The following is a 14,439-nucleotide window of genomic DNA, read 5'->3' on the forward strand; positions in this document are numbered from 1 at the left end:
TAAGCAACACGTGTTCAACAATGCACCACTTAGCCATTGACAGCAGGACGTTTTTAATGCAAGTGACGCCAAAAAACGACAATGAAATATTCCACGCATAGCTCAATGGCAGCAGATAATAAGGCAGATTGCAACATTCTTGTATGAGTGGCATAATGCAGCCCGCATGCAGAAGTTGTAGAACATTCTGTACGAGCACCAAGGCCGAAATAATGGCGTGTCTGTGAAATGATCCCATCCATCCTGTTCTCTATCTTCGCCCTGATATTGCTGATTTCAGATGGAAAACAGTCTCCTCCGCATGATGTGCTTTGACATTTCAGATAACACCAGAATTGCTCTCCTGCACACAAAGGAGACTCTGCATACTCATTTTCTTTTTTTATCTAACCGATCCGATATTGAGTAAAACAGAGTTGAGACCAATATTTTAGCAAAGCAACATTAAATGGGTTATACTTGTATCACACTTTTCTACCTTCAAGGTACTCAAAGCGCTTTGACACTAATTCCACAGTCACCCATTCACACACTGATGGCATGGCCGCTCTACCAACCGAGCCACACCGTCCCACGTCTTCAACATGTCAGCAAAATAAACACCATATCAGTTGTCAAATAAAACTCTATAATGAGTTGTACCTTACATAATGTAATTATAGTCACTGTGTTTATTTACATACTAAGAAGGTTGGGCGTTAACTGGATGCTAGGCTATTATTTCCAAAAAGTTATTGCAGTCATCTTTCACAAAATCGCACTTCAAATATTGCGGTTTCACCACATTTTCTTTTCTTAGAGCATATTCTACAATTTTTTTGGTCGTAACAATTGCCAGATCAAATATCAATACTACAGTACTATTGGCCATCAGGGGAGACCAAACCAATCAGAGAGCATGCTGTTCAGTATCATGGCCACTGATTGGCTTAGCCTCAGGCAGCTTTACTATGTTGGATTAAAAAGTACAAATGTGACTAAAGGGTGTTATTTCACGTCGAGAGGGAATGCAAAATATCAAAAACATGTGATTTATAATTAACGATTCTTACTTCGCGGAAATTCATGTATCGTGGTCATGACCGGAACCATTTAACAGCGATAAACGGTGGACAACTGTATAAAGTACAACTTAATTTTTGAAAAATAGAATAATGTTTTGGAGTTAATGAGAACAATGAAATTCCCTTTCTTTGACCACATGTTCATTTAATAACAAATATTTTGCACAACACAGCAACAGAACCAGTGACGTGCGGTGAGGTTCATGGCTGGTGAGGCACTGACTTCATCACAGTCAGGTTTACAAACATATGAACCCTAAAGAGTATCTTATTCACCATTTGATTGGCAGCAGTTAACGGGTTGTGTTTAAAAGCTCATACCAGCATTCTTCCCTGCTTGGCACTCAGCATCAAGGGTTGGATTTGGGGGTTAAATCACCAAAAATGATTCCCGGGCGCAGCACCGCTGCTGCCCACTGCTCCCCTCACCTCCCAGGAGGTGATCAAGGGATGGGTCAAATGCAGAGGACAGATTTCACCACACCCAGTGTGTGACAATCATTGGTACTTTAACTTAACTTTAACTTTACACATACAAACTGTAGCACACAAAAAAGCATGTTTAATAAAAAAACATTATTATGGTCTTACCTTTATGTAATATATTGGGTTGGAGGCAATAACCAGGCGAGGTGATGAAGTACGTCTCTTTACTGTAGACTTCAGAACAGACTCAGCACACTTGACGTCAGGTGCGCAACACCACGTAAATCGTTGGCCAACCAAAAATTAACCCCAGTACGCTATAGCCAACATTAATCAGGAGATGGCAACAGACAAACATAGATCACTCTATTACATTCCTCCCCTTTTAGAAATGTACAAGTTACTCAAAAGAAATAAACAACCCAACCAAAAATGCAGTAGCTCAATAAGAAGCCAAAAAGTGCAAAAACAATAATGTTCGTGTTGGAGGAGTTGTGAATGAATAAAATATGAAATCCGTGCTGCAGTGTGAGAGTTCTTACTAGTATCAGGTACCTGAAATTTGATCATTAATAACTACTTCCTAAAGTCTTCCTCAGGTTACTACATACATTTTTATTACAAAACTTATTCTGATGCCACGACCTAAAGGAAGATGTTACCAATGCATAAATGGTAAACAGTGTGCAGTGTTTATGGACTAAACTAAAGAATTTGACACAATTAATCACAATATTTTTATCGAAAAATTAGAACGATATGGCATCAGAGGGTCGGTCTTGAACTGGGTAAGAAGCTACTTAACCAACAAAAAGCAATACGTGAAGCTAGGAAAAAACACGTCTACGGCTCTACACATATCTTGCGGCGTACCCCAGAGATCAATACTAGGACCCAAATTGTTCAATTTTAATATAAATGACATTTGTAAAGTTAAAGCCAATTTTAACCTGCTATCTAAGAATGCATAACAATTACTTTCCACAAAAGAGGAGAGATGTATCCTTTGGGAAAATGTATCCTAACACATTTGTATCTGTATAACTCTTAAAATCTTTATTATATCAGTATGTGGAATTAAATTATAGAATGTATTAAGAAAATAAGTCACACAATGTACTAATATATCCAGTTTAAGAAACTGTTCAAAGGCAAGGCACTCACAAAGTACAAGGAATAAGACTCATCTTGAACCTTATTGAACAATTCGATCAGATTTGTCATCACATTATGTGAATCACAACTTATAAACAAACGATTTACACAATATAACTTTATTTATTATTCATTTAAATTGTTTGTGTTGTTGCAAGTTGAGCACAAGAAGTCAATCAATCAATCAATCAATGTTTATTTATATAGCCCTAAATCACTAGTGTCTCAAAGGGCTGTACAAGCCACAACGACATCCTCGGTGTCGAGTGGGTCTGACATAATATTGTGAAAGTCCAACACATCAGCGAAAGTCCAGTCCATGGTGGGGCCAGCGGGAACCATCCCGAGTGGAGACGGGTCAGCAGCGTAGAGATGTCCCCATCTGATGGACAGGCTAGCGGTCCACCCCGGAGCAGAGTAGAAAAGAAAAGAAACGGCAGATCAACTGGTCTGAACAAATGTGTTAAAAATTGCAATGGAATGCAAAAGAGGTAGGATTAAGTAGGCTCTGCTTCTTCTTACTCCTTTTCGGACATGTTGTAATTTGAAACTGGAAATATGTGATGTATCATATTGTAACTGTGTGCAGGTTTGAAATAAAATAAAACAACAAATCAAAACCATTACCATTCTTATGCAGAATAGGAGGTCTTCTTTGGGCTATTTTTAAGTAATTCTCCCTTCGACTTGTGAGAGTTCTGAACATGTTTTTTTGTTTGTAACCATAATTGAAGGTCAGGTTGAATAAAAACAACCGCCTGGTGCACTTTTGATCATAGCCCGTGTTGTGTTTGTGTTCTACTATACTATGCCAAAACACTTCAACCTTGTTCTTATTAAATGTACCTCCCACCTTGCAATTCTTGTGAAATAATGCTTGTTTGTATTTGGAAGAAAATTCAGACTCAAAAACACAAACCATTACTGTCATACTGCAGCACTACTTCAAACACTCCTGTGGCTCATTGGTTTTCTAATAGAGCCATAGTCCATAGGGGTGAGATACAGTATTTAAGGTACGGTGGAAATTGGTATGTGTCCCCTGAAATAGGCTTTTTTAACAATTGCACATAGTCACGGCATTAACCAGAAAGCATTTTGTACATAGTCCAGGATAGCTATGAACCTAATTAGTCCAATTACTGACTGATTGAACGGTTCCTTCCCAGAAAATTAGGACTGCTCTGATTATGGAAGTTTCTGCTGCTTGACACAAATCGTTTTGTTATTCCAGTGATTTTCTAAGATGGAACTCCTGTAGAAACACAAGCACAAATCAAATGGCCATTAAGAGCTTATCACAACAACAAAAACAAATGAGCAAAACATGTCACCTCAAAATAACATCTATCTACTGAGTGACTGAGTGATTACATTGAATGTAAATATTGACAACTCCATGTGACTATTTGTTTTCTTTTCTCCTTTTTTTTCCTCTTCTCTCGACAGAACATGAGAGTACGGACTGTGAAAGGTGAAGATTATCTGTGTCGGTCAGGCACAAAATTTCATGGGGCAATGGAGCAGAAGTTCATCTTAGTGGACTGTCATACAGTGATTTTTGGCTCCTACAGGTAAATACAACTGTCACAAGCCACTTTGGAATGGCCCTCATTTATGATTCATGTTTGGAGTGAGTCATTTCATAAATCTTTCAGTGTGAATAACAGATATAAATAGCTAGATCTTGAGTAAAATAATATATATATATTTTTTAACTTTTTCAAATACACATCATTAATTACATCCTTGACAAGGCTTAGCCGTGTGTTCTATCAAATGATGAAGTACGAGTCTGTTGATCTTTTATTTCTTGTGATGCATCAATATTAAGTTACATTTTTTTAAATGAGCAGATTAGCATAGACCAGGGGTGTCAAACGTACGGATCGGGCCCACGAAATGAGTATAAAAATGAGCCGAAATTTTTGAATGAAAGAAACTGCGGTTCTAAGTGTGTCCACTAGATGTCGCAATAGCAATCCTTTGTATCTTTGTAGATCATGCTACATATGTAAAAACAAATAAACCTACATGATGTTAGTGCACCAGTCGAGGAAAATTAGCAAACTACATAAATAACATCCTGTAATTTGATTTTAATATCATTTTTTTATCTTTATAGATTGAAAATGAACACCAATGAGTTGACTGATGAACATTATCACATCATTTATTCAGAAAGTATAAATAAGGACAAATAAAGATAGAATACCATTAACCGCAGCATGTAAGTGTAAAACAACAACAACAACATTATGATTTGTACATTTTCAGAATGTGCTTGTTCTATTTTTAACAAAGAAAACAATCTGAAGTTGCCTTTATTTTTAAGTTATCATGCCATGATTTTACCAGTCCGGCCCACTGGGGAGTAGATTTTTCTCCATGTGGACACCGATCTAAAATGAGTTTGACACCCCTGGTATAGACGTTTGGGCAACTACTAGTAGTGGCACGTAACCAGCCATCAGATCTCTGATCTCTCTGATGGCTGGCTTCATGTTGTACAGTGCATCTGGAAAGTATTGAAGTGTGGAGTGAATTATATTTATATAGCCCTTTTCTCTAGTGACTTAAGGCGCTTTCACATAGCGAAACCCAATATCTAAGTTACATTTAAGTGGGTGGCACTGGGAGCAGGTGGGTAAAGTGTCTTGCCCAAGGGCACGACAGCAGTGACTCTACCAACCGAGCTATGCCAGCACTTTACTTTTTCCACATTTTGTTATGTTACAGCCAACTTTGTGGGGTCAAATAAAAAAAAAGACTTGAGGTATTGAAAAAAAGTATTGAGCAAAGGGTGTGAATACTTGTGATTTTTTTTTTTTCCAATAACTTTAAACTGTTTACATTGTCATTATGGGGTACTGTGTGTATAATTTTGAGGACAAAAATTAATTAATTCCATTTTGGAATAAGGCTGTAACATACAAAAATTCAGAAACAGTGAAGCGCTGTGAATACTTTCCAAATGCACTGCATTCTACAGTACAAACACTTTCTTTAGAATTAAAAAAAAGTCTAATGATTTAAAAAGGCATAAATATGAATCAATTACTAAATATATCATTAAAAAGGTCATGAAAATATTTTTTAATTAATAGAATGCAGATGAGTTTTGTTCTTGTTCATGGTTTAATTATTAATGTAGAACTGTATAAATCAGCGGTTTTCAAAGTGTGGGGCAGAGCTCCTCGAAGACTTGTATGGCAGAAAAATAATATTTTTCAAATCTGTTAATAAGCGAGCTAACTTTACTTGTGCCTTTAGACTTGTTTTATGAATTATAATAGCATTGAGTGTATTTTAATCTAGATTACAGTATCGGTAGTCTGGAGGATCCTCCAAGCATCGTCGCCCGGTCACTATTTGTCACATCCAGAGTAATTTTTTTAAGTTAGAACTGGGTGGTAAAACCTCAAACATAAATTGCTCTGCACAAAATTGGTCAACTTGACAGTCATAGCTATTAGTCGTAGTTACTGGTTTCAAAGATGTAGCGCATCAAAAGAGGTAATCTCCACTTTGGCCGGACATTTAATAGTTTATAGCAGTCTCAAGTAGCTAAAGTGCTGAGCCGACTCCGAAGCTACTTCGAGCTGTGGAGTTGAAAATTAAGTCCATCAAAAGGTTGTTCTGCCAAAACGTAGTCTATTTAAGATAGTCACAGTGAAGATAGAGCAGCGCCAGATTAGCCGGCCGTTTATTGTTTCTTTAATAGGGTTCAAACCATTGGCGTTGTTAGGTCTATTTTAGGGGGGCTAAAGCCCCCCTAAAATATTCTTAAGCCCCCCTAAATAATTTGGTGTTTTATATATATATATATTTTTTTTTTTTACAAATACATGCCGACATATTCATTATAAAGTGGCCCGAATATGAGTTTAAATAAATAATCATATAACCTGTTATTATTCACTCAGTTTCCCCTCACTTCATAGCGTAAGGTAGAGAGCCCCTTTAGTGCGTCGGTATCCAATCCATTCCACTTGTTCATATAGAAAATGCCCACATAACTCTAATTCCAGTCCGCATTTTCTCTGCGACCTTCCTTGCGGTCCTGCAGGTGTACGAAGCACATTCTATTCTTTTACAATGAGTGAAGCTGCACAAAACCTTGTGTGTGCAATTGTAAATAGTTTAGTTTTTAAGTTTTGTGTTTCTTGTAGAATCTATATAAAGTAATATACATTAGCCTATTGTTAAAATAATGAAAAAAACATCATTAAATATATTTGTTTTATTGTATTGTTACATTAATAGCTGTTGTATTATTATAGGATGGCTTGTTAAACATTTCATAGGATTTTCAGAGGGAGGAAAAACCAAGACATTTAATATAAAATGTAAAATTAATAAAAACATAAAAAGAAAAAGAAAAAAAATGGTTAAAAGCCATCGTCCCGGGGACCATTTCATTTCGTCCCGTGCATTTCTTTTAAATAATAATAATAACAATGAATAATTACTAAGTCTTTGTTAGCCGTTTGTGAAGTTTTGGGCTCGTGCGTAACGTTCGCTCGCATCCTGTGCATGTCCTGGGGGCTAAGCCCCCCCTGTCCTTAAAAGCTGGTGACACCCCTGGTTCAAACTAACCCAAAAAAGAAAGTAGCGTTTATCGATATAATGTAATAAATAAGACAAATACTGCACTGTAATACCTTGGATACATAAATAAAAAATAACAGTTAATCTAGTCCAAAATCAATTTTGAAAAATTAGGGGGAAAAAAACGCCTTTGCGATGTAGTGAAGCTGCAAAATTTTAACCGCAATGTAGTGAGAGACAACCTATACTGTAATGATATTAATTACCCAAAATAACTGAATTACACAGGTGTTTTTTCTGATTGTATTTCTGCTGAAAGTTTCTGTCTATTATCTCACTGGATTGTGCAAGCAAACTACTGGAACACATTGTAAAGTCAGAAAATAATAATGGGATTTCTCCTCATTGATAAATTAATCACATTTTTGTCTGTTGGCAGCTTTACTTGGTCTTGTGGAAGGATCAATCTGAGCATGGTGCAAGTTATTACAGGCCATCTGGTGAAGTCCTACGATGAGGAGTTTAGAACGCTGTACGCAAGGTCCGCCGTGCCAGCTGAGCTGTGCCAACCAGAGGGTTCTCTCCACTCCAACGGTCTGCATGATATGCGAACCTGGCCAAAATATAATTCCCACTGCAGCCAAACGTTGGATCGTCGGGACCAGTTGAGGCACACGTTGGACTCCGTCTACCGGAAGACCTGCGAGAGGAATCAGTACGGACCTTTGATTGAGCATGACATTGGTTTGCAAAAGCATGTGTCTCAATTTCCGTCCACAGAGACGATTAACTTCTTAAAAAGGCACAGCTATGCCGGGGAGAGACAAGACGGATATATCCCACAGAATGTCCGAGCCAGAGCAAGCAACTGGAATATTACTCGTGAAACCGGAATTGGGACCAACCACTATCCATTGGATAATAATTATTTAGTGCCACACATGTACAGGAGTCAAAAAGTTCGTCAGTCATACAATGGCAATGACAAACACGTTCTGTCCGTACAGCAGAACATGCCCACGCTGGAAAAAACATCCAAGTCATTCATGCGCACATGGAGGATAGAGTCCTACCTGAAAAACCCAGATGTCCCATATGGAGAGTCTGACTATATGGATCCATTTGATCGAAGAATGAGGTCTTCCCTCACTTACAGGTCTGCTATGCCGGAGCAGATGGAGATCACCACACACATAAAACCCACATCCTCTGTAGGTAACCCGTCATCAGTACACAACGCTTTGCACTACTCTTCAATGCAGTGGAATCCGATCGACAGCAACAGATCAAACAATGACGAATTTATAATGAGGAGAAAAACCCAGCAGATGTTGGAGGACTATGGCGGAGGGACAAGCGCATACCCGTCTTCATACGCCAGTTTGGGTAGAGCACAACGTGGGCAGATCGCCACAAACCCTGACCTCCTGACAAACAGCTGGAACAAAAGGCACAGTGTGGCAGATTCCAGATCAAACTCGTCATACACACAGGACTCCTCAAGTGGTATGTATGGGGGTTTTGCTAGAATGCAAATAGATCGAGGCACAACTGGAATCAATCATGGAGGATACGTGTCAAATCTCAATGTGGACCAGAGATCTGTCTCTCAATACGATGTCAAGAGCAACAGCACTTCCAGTTGGCTGGAGCAGCCTGCTCGGACGGTGTCTGATGTAGCCCTGGATAGGAATGACGAGGATTTGACAGTTAAATCCAACAGAATGGGCTCTCAGCAATTTCTGAAGAAGAGCACAAATAAGATTAAGTCATTTTTGAACATACCAGACAAAAGAGAGAGCCAAACGAGAACAATAGAAACCCCAAGCGTGACGTCAGAGAGCAGCACAGACACTATAAAAGGTGAGGATGAGAGCGCCATCTCTGAAAGTGGGTTTAGAATTCACCCTAGCAACTCATCCAGCGGTTATCACAAGAACCACACGGCAGATGTAAAATATTCCGAACCACGATTCACCACTGAGGAGCAGCGGCCAGCGCAAATCTCTCGCTATGAAACACAAAGTAAGGCAGACATCCCTGACAAAAGCAACGACATACCAGGTTGGAATAAAGACAGGAAAACTGACCATCGGCTCTACAGCAGATTTGAGCCTTTCTGTTCAGTTGAAAAGAAGCAACCTATACGCTCTCCATTCACCTCTCTGGAGAAAACCAAAACTAAAAGTGAGGCAGTGAATGACCACAGTTTCCACCGACTGGGAAGGAGTCACCATGAAAATAAGATTGAGAAATTCTTTCATAAAATGGGAAACTTCATCCACAAGAACAAATAGCAGAGTTTGAAATGGTGTCTTGCCAAGGTGCAGGTCACGGAACATTTGTTTGCCTGGCAAACCTGTATTTTACTGTCACAAGTTAGTACCCAAACAGGTGATATTTACCATATTGTCACAGTGGGACCTAGATAGTTGAATACAACTCTGTTAAATTACTAATACATTTAAAATTAATGATTAAATCACTTTGAAGTCTATATATAATATAGACTTCAAAGTGATTTAATTCATCCTGTTCAAAACCGTTGCCATTATAAAACCTGTATTAACAATACAGGCAGTGTTATCAAACATTGTATAATAAACCCACAATAAAGTCAAACTACAGTAAATCCTGGGCCACAGAGTGCACCTGCTTATAAGCCGCGCCCACTTAATTTTTTATAGGTATTGGCCGCAGTCACAGGTGTACACATTAAAACATGGAATATTTACACGTGTTTATTCACGAGTTTGCCAAAAGACAGTGCCTGTAACATGACATACAGTAGTCTACCAGAGTGTGGCCTTCTCTTCAGTTCGGCCATTGGGGTCCGTTAGTGTTGGTGGATTTCTGTTCCGTTCGGCGGCTGTTTGCTTTTTTTGATGGCTTGGTTGATCGTCTTCAGCTTCAGGGCTGCGTTGAGTGCATTTCGTCGTGTCTTCTCCACGATGAATGTGAGCCCACAACGCACTAAATTGGCCGACTAAATGATTGTTAGAGTGCGTTTGATTTACTGTGAACAATTTCATTGGTCCACCGTGATCCGTTTGGCAAGTTCATTGGTCTGATGTGACGAGGCTACGTTTACTGGCTGCATGAGATGCTTTTGAAACCGTAAAATCTATGTATTAGCTCCAACATTGTATAAAATGCAGTGTTCATAGCGTGGGGGAAAAGCATTATAGTCCGGAAATCACAGTACTACCCCTTTGAACTGCAAGCTGCACACATAATGGAGAGCTGTGTGGTTGGTTTGTCAGCATATGGTTTAAAGCGAGTTTGTAATGTTTTTTTGTTGTGTAACTGATATCTTCATGGGCAAAATCCCGAAACAACCTATGAGCTAAAGAAAAAACGAAACATATCCAGGAAAAAGTCGCACATGCTTATGCTTAATTTGATTCAGGCCTGTTGAACAAAAACGTTCAATAGAATCTGTATGGCTCTCTGAGGTTTTAAGCAAAAGGTCAAGGATGCAGAAAATGCAAACATGTCACACATGATTTTTTATCTTTATTAACATAAAGTATGTCGGTAGATGTTTAGCTAGTTTTGGTAATCATTTCCCCTGACCAAAAGCAACACACCTATAGGTAAGGTTTATGATTAGCAAGGTCCAAAATAAATATATAGTAAGCCAGCGGATTTATTTTGGGGGGTACTTCCATGTGCAGTGTCTAGGTCAATCTTCCCGAAGTCTGCTTATGCCATTGACAAATCAATTCATCTGAACACAGATATGATATATCGAATGACGCGGCAGGAGATTTTTGGCAAGATACTACGTCACTCTGCAGATACAGGTTCTAGTTCTTTTGTTGTATTGTATTTGTACAGTACCACTGTGTTTAGATTAAGAAGGCTTCCAGCAAACACTGTTTACATTCGGGCTCTTCCAATTGTGTTGTGCACTGGTGCACCTGACTGTACTGTATGTTTACCTGCTGGACCATGGCAGACCTCGAGAAAACCCACAACTTAAATGATATCATTAGAGCAGTACATATGTCAGACTGAGATGTCATTTAAATAGTACTTGTGTCAAAGTGCCATGAGTCTTATAGACAAGTCTATTTACATTCCAAAGCACTTATGAGTGACAAAGGGTTGCTACGATTAAGAGTCGGTCACCATGGTTTCTGTACATTTTTGTAAATATCACATATTTTTAACACTGTATTTCTTTGCATTGCAAATGTTGGGACTGTACATGTTTTATTGGACTCCAGACATACACAAATGTGTGTGTTGTTTAATTTTGTAAGTAGAACATGTGTACATGGTAAGTGTTGCTATAAATGCACATTCTGTATGTAGGTGTACATGTACATTTACATAAGCTTATATGTTTCGCCGATAGTTTAATTTCTGATGCGTGTCAGCATTAAACATATTGCATGAAGTACCAAAGTGAAAATGTTGTGGATATTACAATGTACAGTATATACAGTACAGTAAAACCTGGGCATTTGCCTCGCCCCAACTAAGGTTCATCAACATTGGATAGGGAAAATTCAAATCCATGTGTGGATTAAATGGACAATGATTCTAAATTTGCAAATGAATTTGTTGTGCATGTACATACGCTCCTTATATCTTTTGCCTACTGCACGTATGTAAGGCCTTGTGTGTGATAAACCATGATGTTCGCTTCAGAGATGAAGAGAGTCATTGGAGCTGGGAATAATTAATGTGTTGCAAAGTTCACTTTTATTGCAAATATTGTTTCGAAATCAGAGAAGAAGGAATTCACGAAGGTGGGCTGTACCCGCTCTGAGCAAGTCGTATACACACAGGAATTAATGTTCTAAAAGCCAACCAATCACAGCCATTACATTGTGACGCGAGGTATGATTTCTTTCCAGAGGAGCACACTCAAGCCTTTGGAGGAGGGAGGAGTGCGCTTACATAAGATGTATAAACCAAGGCTTGGTTTTGAGGCTTTAACACAAACAAATTATGCTAAAAAAGATTAATACCAGTGCCTCGCTCTGCCACTTTCTCATCTCAAAACACATTTCAGCTCACCCTCGCATTACTCCTGGTGCTGTGGTTGTGTAAGCACAGGTCTTGTATATGTGCTTTAGTTACACCTTTGAACATGCACATTTTGTTTTGCTGTTGTTTTGGGAGATTTTGAATAAATAAATGATGTTTTTGCTACGTTTTTTTTTTACATTTGTTATACATCAATTACTCTGACCAAAATATATATGTATATTATTCATTTCAAGCAGAATTGAGTTCAGTCAGTTAGCCAATATTTTACGGCTTTTATGTGGCCCCTTGAGAAAATAATTTTAGATTAAGGAACTTTAAGTTCCTGGAGTCTTTAGTTTATGTAGAACTGTGATCTGCTGAATATTTTTACTTATTTAAACCCAGTGTTGGGACTAACGCGTTACTAAGTAACGCGTTACTGTAACACCGTTAGTTTCGGCGGTAACTAGTAATCTAACGCGTTATTTTTTTATATACAGTAACTCAGTTACCGTTACTGCATGATGCGTTACTGCGTTATTTTACGTTATTTGTATGTAGTATCGGCTAGAAACTGAAGATCTGAGTGTGTTTTATTGGAGCGCTCCGGTGGAAAAGAAGAGGCGTGCTTTCCCCCACCCACAGAAAGCACGCCTCCCCGCAGGGGAGACGTTCCTCCAGAGCCGTACTTCGGGTCTAACAACCTTCACTTTACCCGGAAGAGGGTCTTTACAGCTGAGGGTGAATGACGAGCCCGGCGGTTTGTTGCAACTTTGTGACTTTATTGCACGCAGCCATCCACCAAGCTAGAGCACCTACACGCACTCACTGTCGCCGCTCCCTCACCTCTCTCGCCCACTCACTCACTGACGTCACTCACCTCTCATGCTGTCATATCTTAAAGGGCCACACACACACACACACATACGCTACTCTCATAACAACTAACAAGACATCATGGCGAAGCCAGAAGTCGAGTTTTTTTAACATGGAGACATTCTCAATACTTTTCTTTTGTCGAGCACAAAGAAAATAACATTTTAGTTCAATGTAAGTTGTGTCTTGGATCAAAGATCCTATCTACTTAGAGTTAAAGTTAAAGTGCCATTATGTTGCAGCTATTTAAAATAGTTTTGTCAATTTTTTCTGGCCTGAAATAAATTGGCCCTTTGAAACATATCTTTGTCTTTGTGTGTTGTATGTAGACCACATTGCTTTCTGAGTTCAGTGATGCAAATGCATGTCAAGTTGATCAACAGATTGTATTATTCTCCAGTGCAATAACAGTACTGAAATGAAGGCTAAAAGGGCATTAATGGGAGCCATAAAAAAAGGGTGGAAAAAAGAAGTAACTAAATAGTTACTTTTTACAGTAACGCATTACTTTTTGGTGTAAGTAACTGAGTTAGTAACTGAGTTACTTTTGAAATAAAGTAACTAGTAATTGTAACTAGTTACTGGTTTTCAGTAATTAACCCAACACTGTTTAAACCCCATTTCACAGTTCAGGGAAGTTTATAAAAATTACATATTGGAGATTATTACAGTATCTATGTTGATGCCATGTAAATAAACAGAAAATATTAGACGAGATTTATTCCACTGAAGTTTAAAAAACAAAGGGCCCGATGTGCTGAGATGCAAATATCAGGTGCTAAACAGCGTGTGCAAACTATAAAGTTGTGTGTACTATTCGTGGCCGCGTTGCGTGTGCTCTACTAAGACTGCGCGTGCAATTGACAAATGGTCTAGATCGCTTTATTTAAATGAGGATTTTGCATGTACTATAGGCAGAGGTGGGTAGTAACGCGCTACATTTACTCCGTTACATCTACTTGAGTAACTTTTGGGATAAATTGTACTTCTAAGAGTAGTTTTAATGCAACATACTTTTACTTTTACTTGAGTATATTTTTAGAGAAGAAACGCTACTTTTACTCCGCTCCATTTATCTACATTCAGCTCGCCACTCGCTACTGATTTTTATCGATCTGTTAATGCACGCTTTGTTTGTTTTGGTTTGTCAGACAGACCTTCAAAGTAGGATCTATCGCATGCCTGCGTTTCACCAATCAAATGCAGTCACTGGTGACGTTTGACTCCGTTTCACCAATCAAACAGAGCCAGGCGGTCACATGATTAACTGCACATAAAGTTTCAGCGGCAAACAACAACAATGGCAGAGACAACAACGAACGCAAACACCCCTGGCCTCACATAAAATCTCTGTTCACGCTTCGGACAACCAAAAAAACTGTTA

At 38.7% G+C, this 14,439-nt stretch overlaps 1 protein-coding gene and 1 long non-coding RNA gene across 2 annotated transcripts in view; both read left to right on the forward strand.

Moving 5' to 3' along the window:
- LOC133643592 (protein FAM83B-like) overlaps positions 1–12,485 on the forward strand; it is a 45,679-nt gene extending 33,194 nt beyond the window's left edge. The window contains exons 4-5 of the mRNA XM_062038261.1: positions 4,095–4,219; positions 7,636–12,485. Coding sequence (XP_061894245.1) covers positions 4,095–4,219; positions 7,636–9,493 — 1,983 coding nt within the window. The 3' untranslated portion in view covers positions 9,494–12,485. The remainder of the gene's footprint in view (positions 1–4,094; positions 4,220–7,635) is intronic.
- Positions 1–14,439, forward strand: part of LOC133643537 (uncharacterized) — a 264,818-nt gene that overhangs the window by 59,660 nt on the left and 190,719 nt on the right. The window lies entirely within an intron of this gene.

Source organism: Entelurus aequoreus, linkage group LG26, assembly GCF_033978785.1.
Source record: "Entelurus aequoreus isolate RoL-2023_Sb linkage group LG26, RoL_Eaeq_v1.1, whole genome shotgun sequence".
Lineage (NCBI taxonomy): Eukaryota > Metazoa > Chordata > Actinopteri > Syngnathiformes > Syngnathidae > Entelurus > Entelurus aequoreus.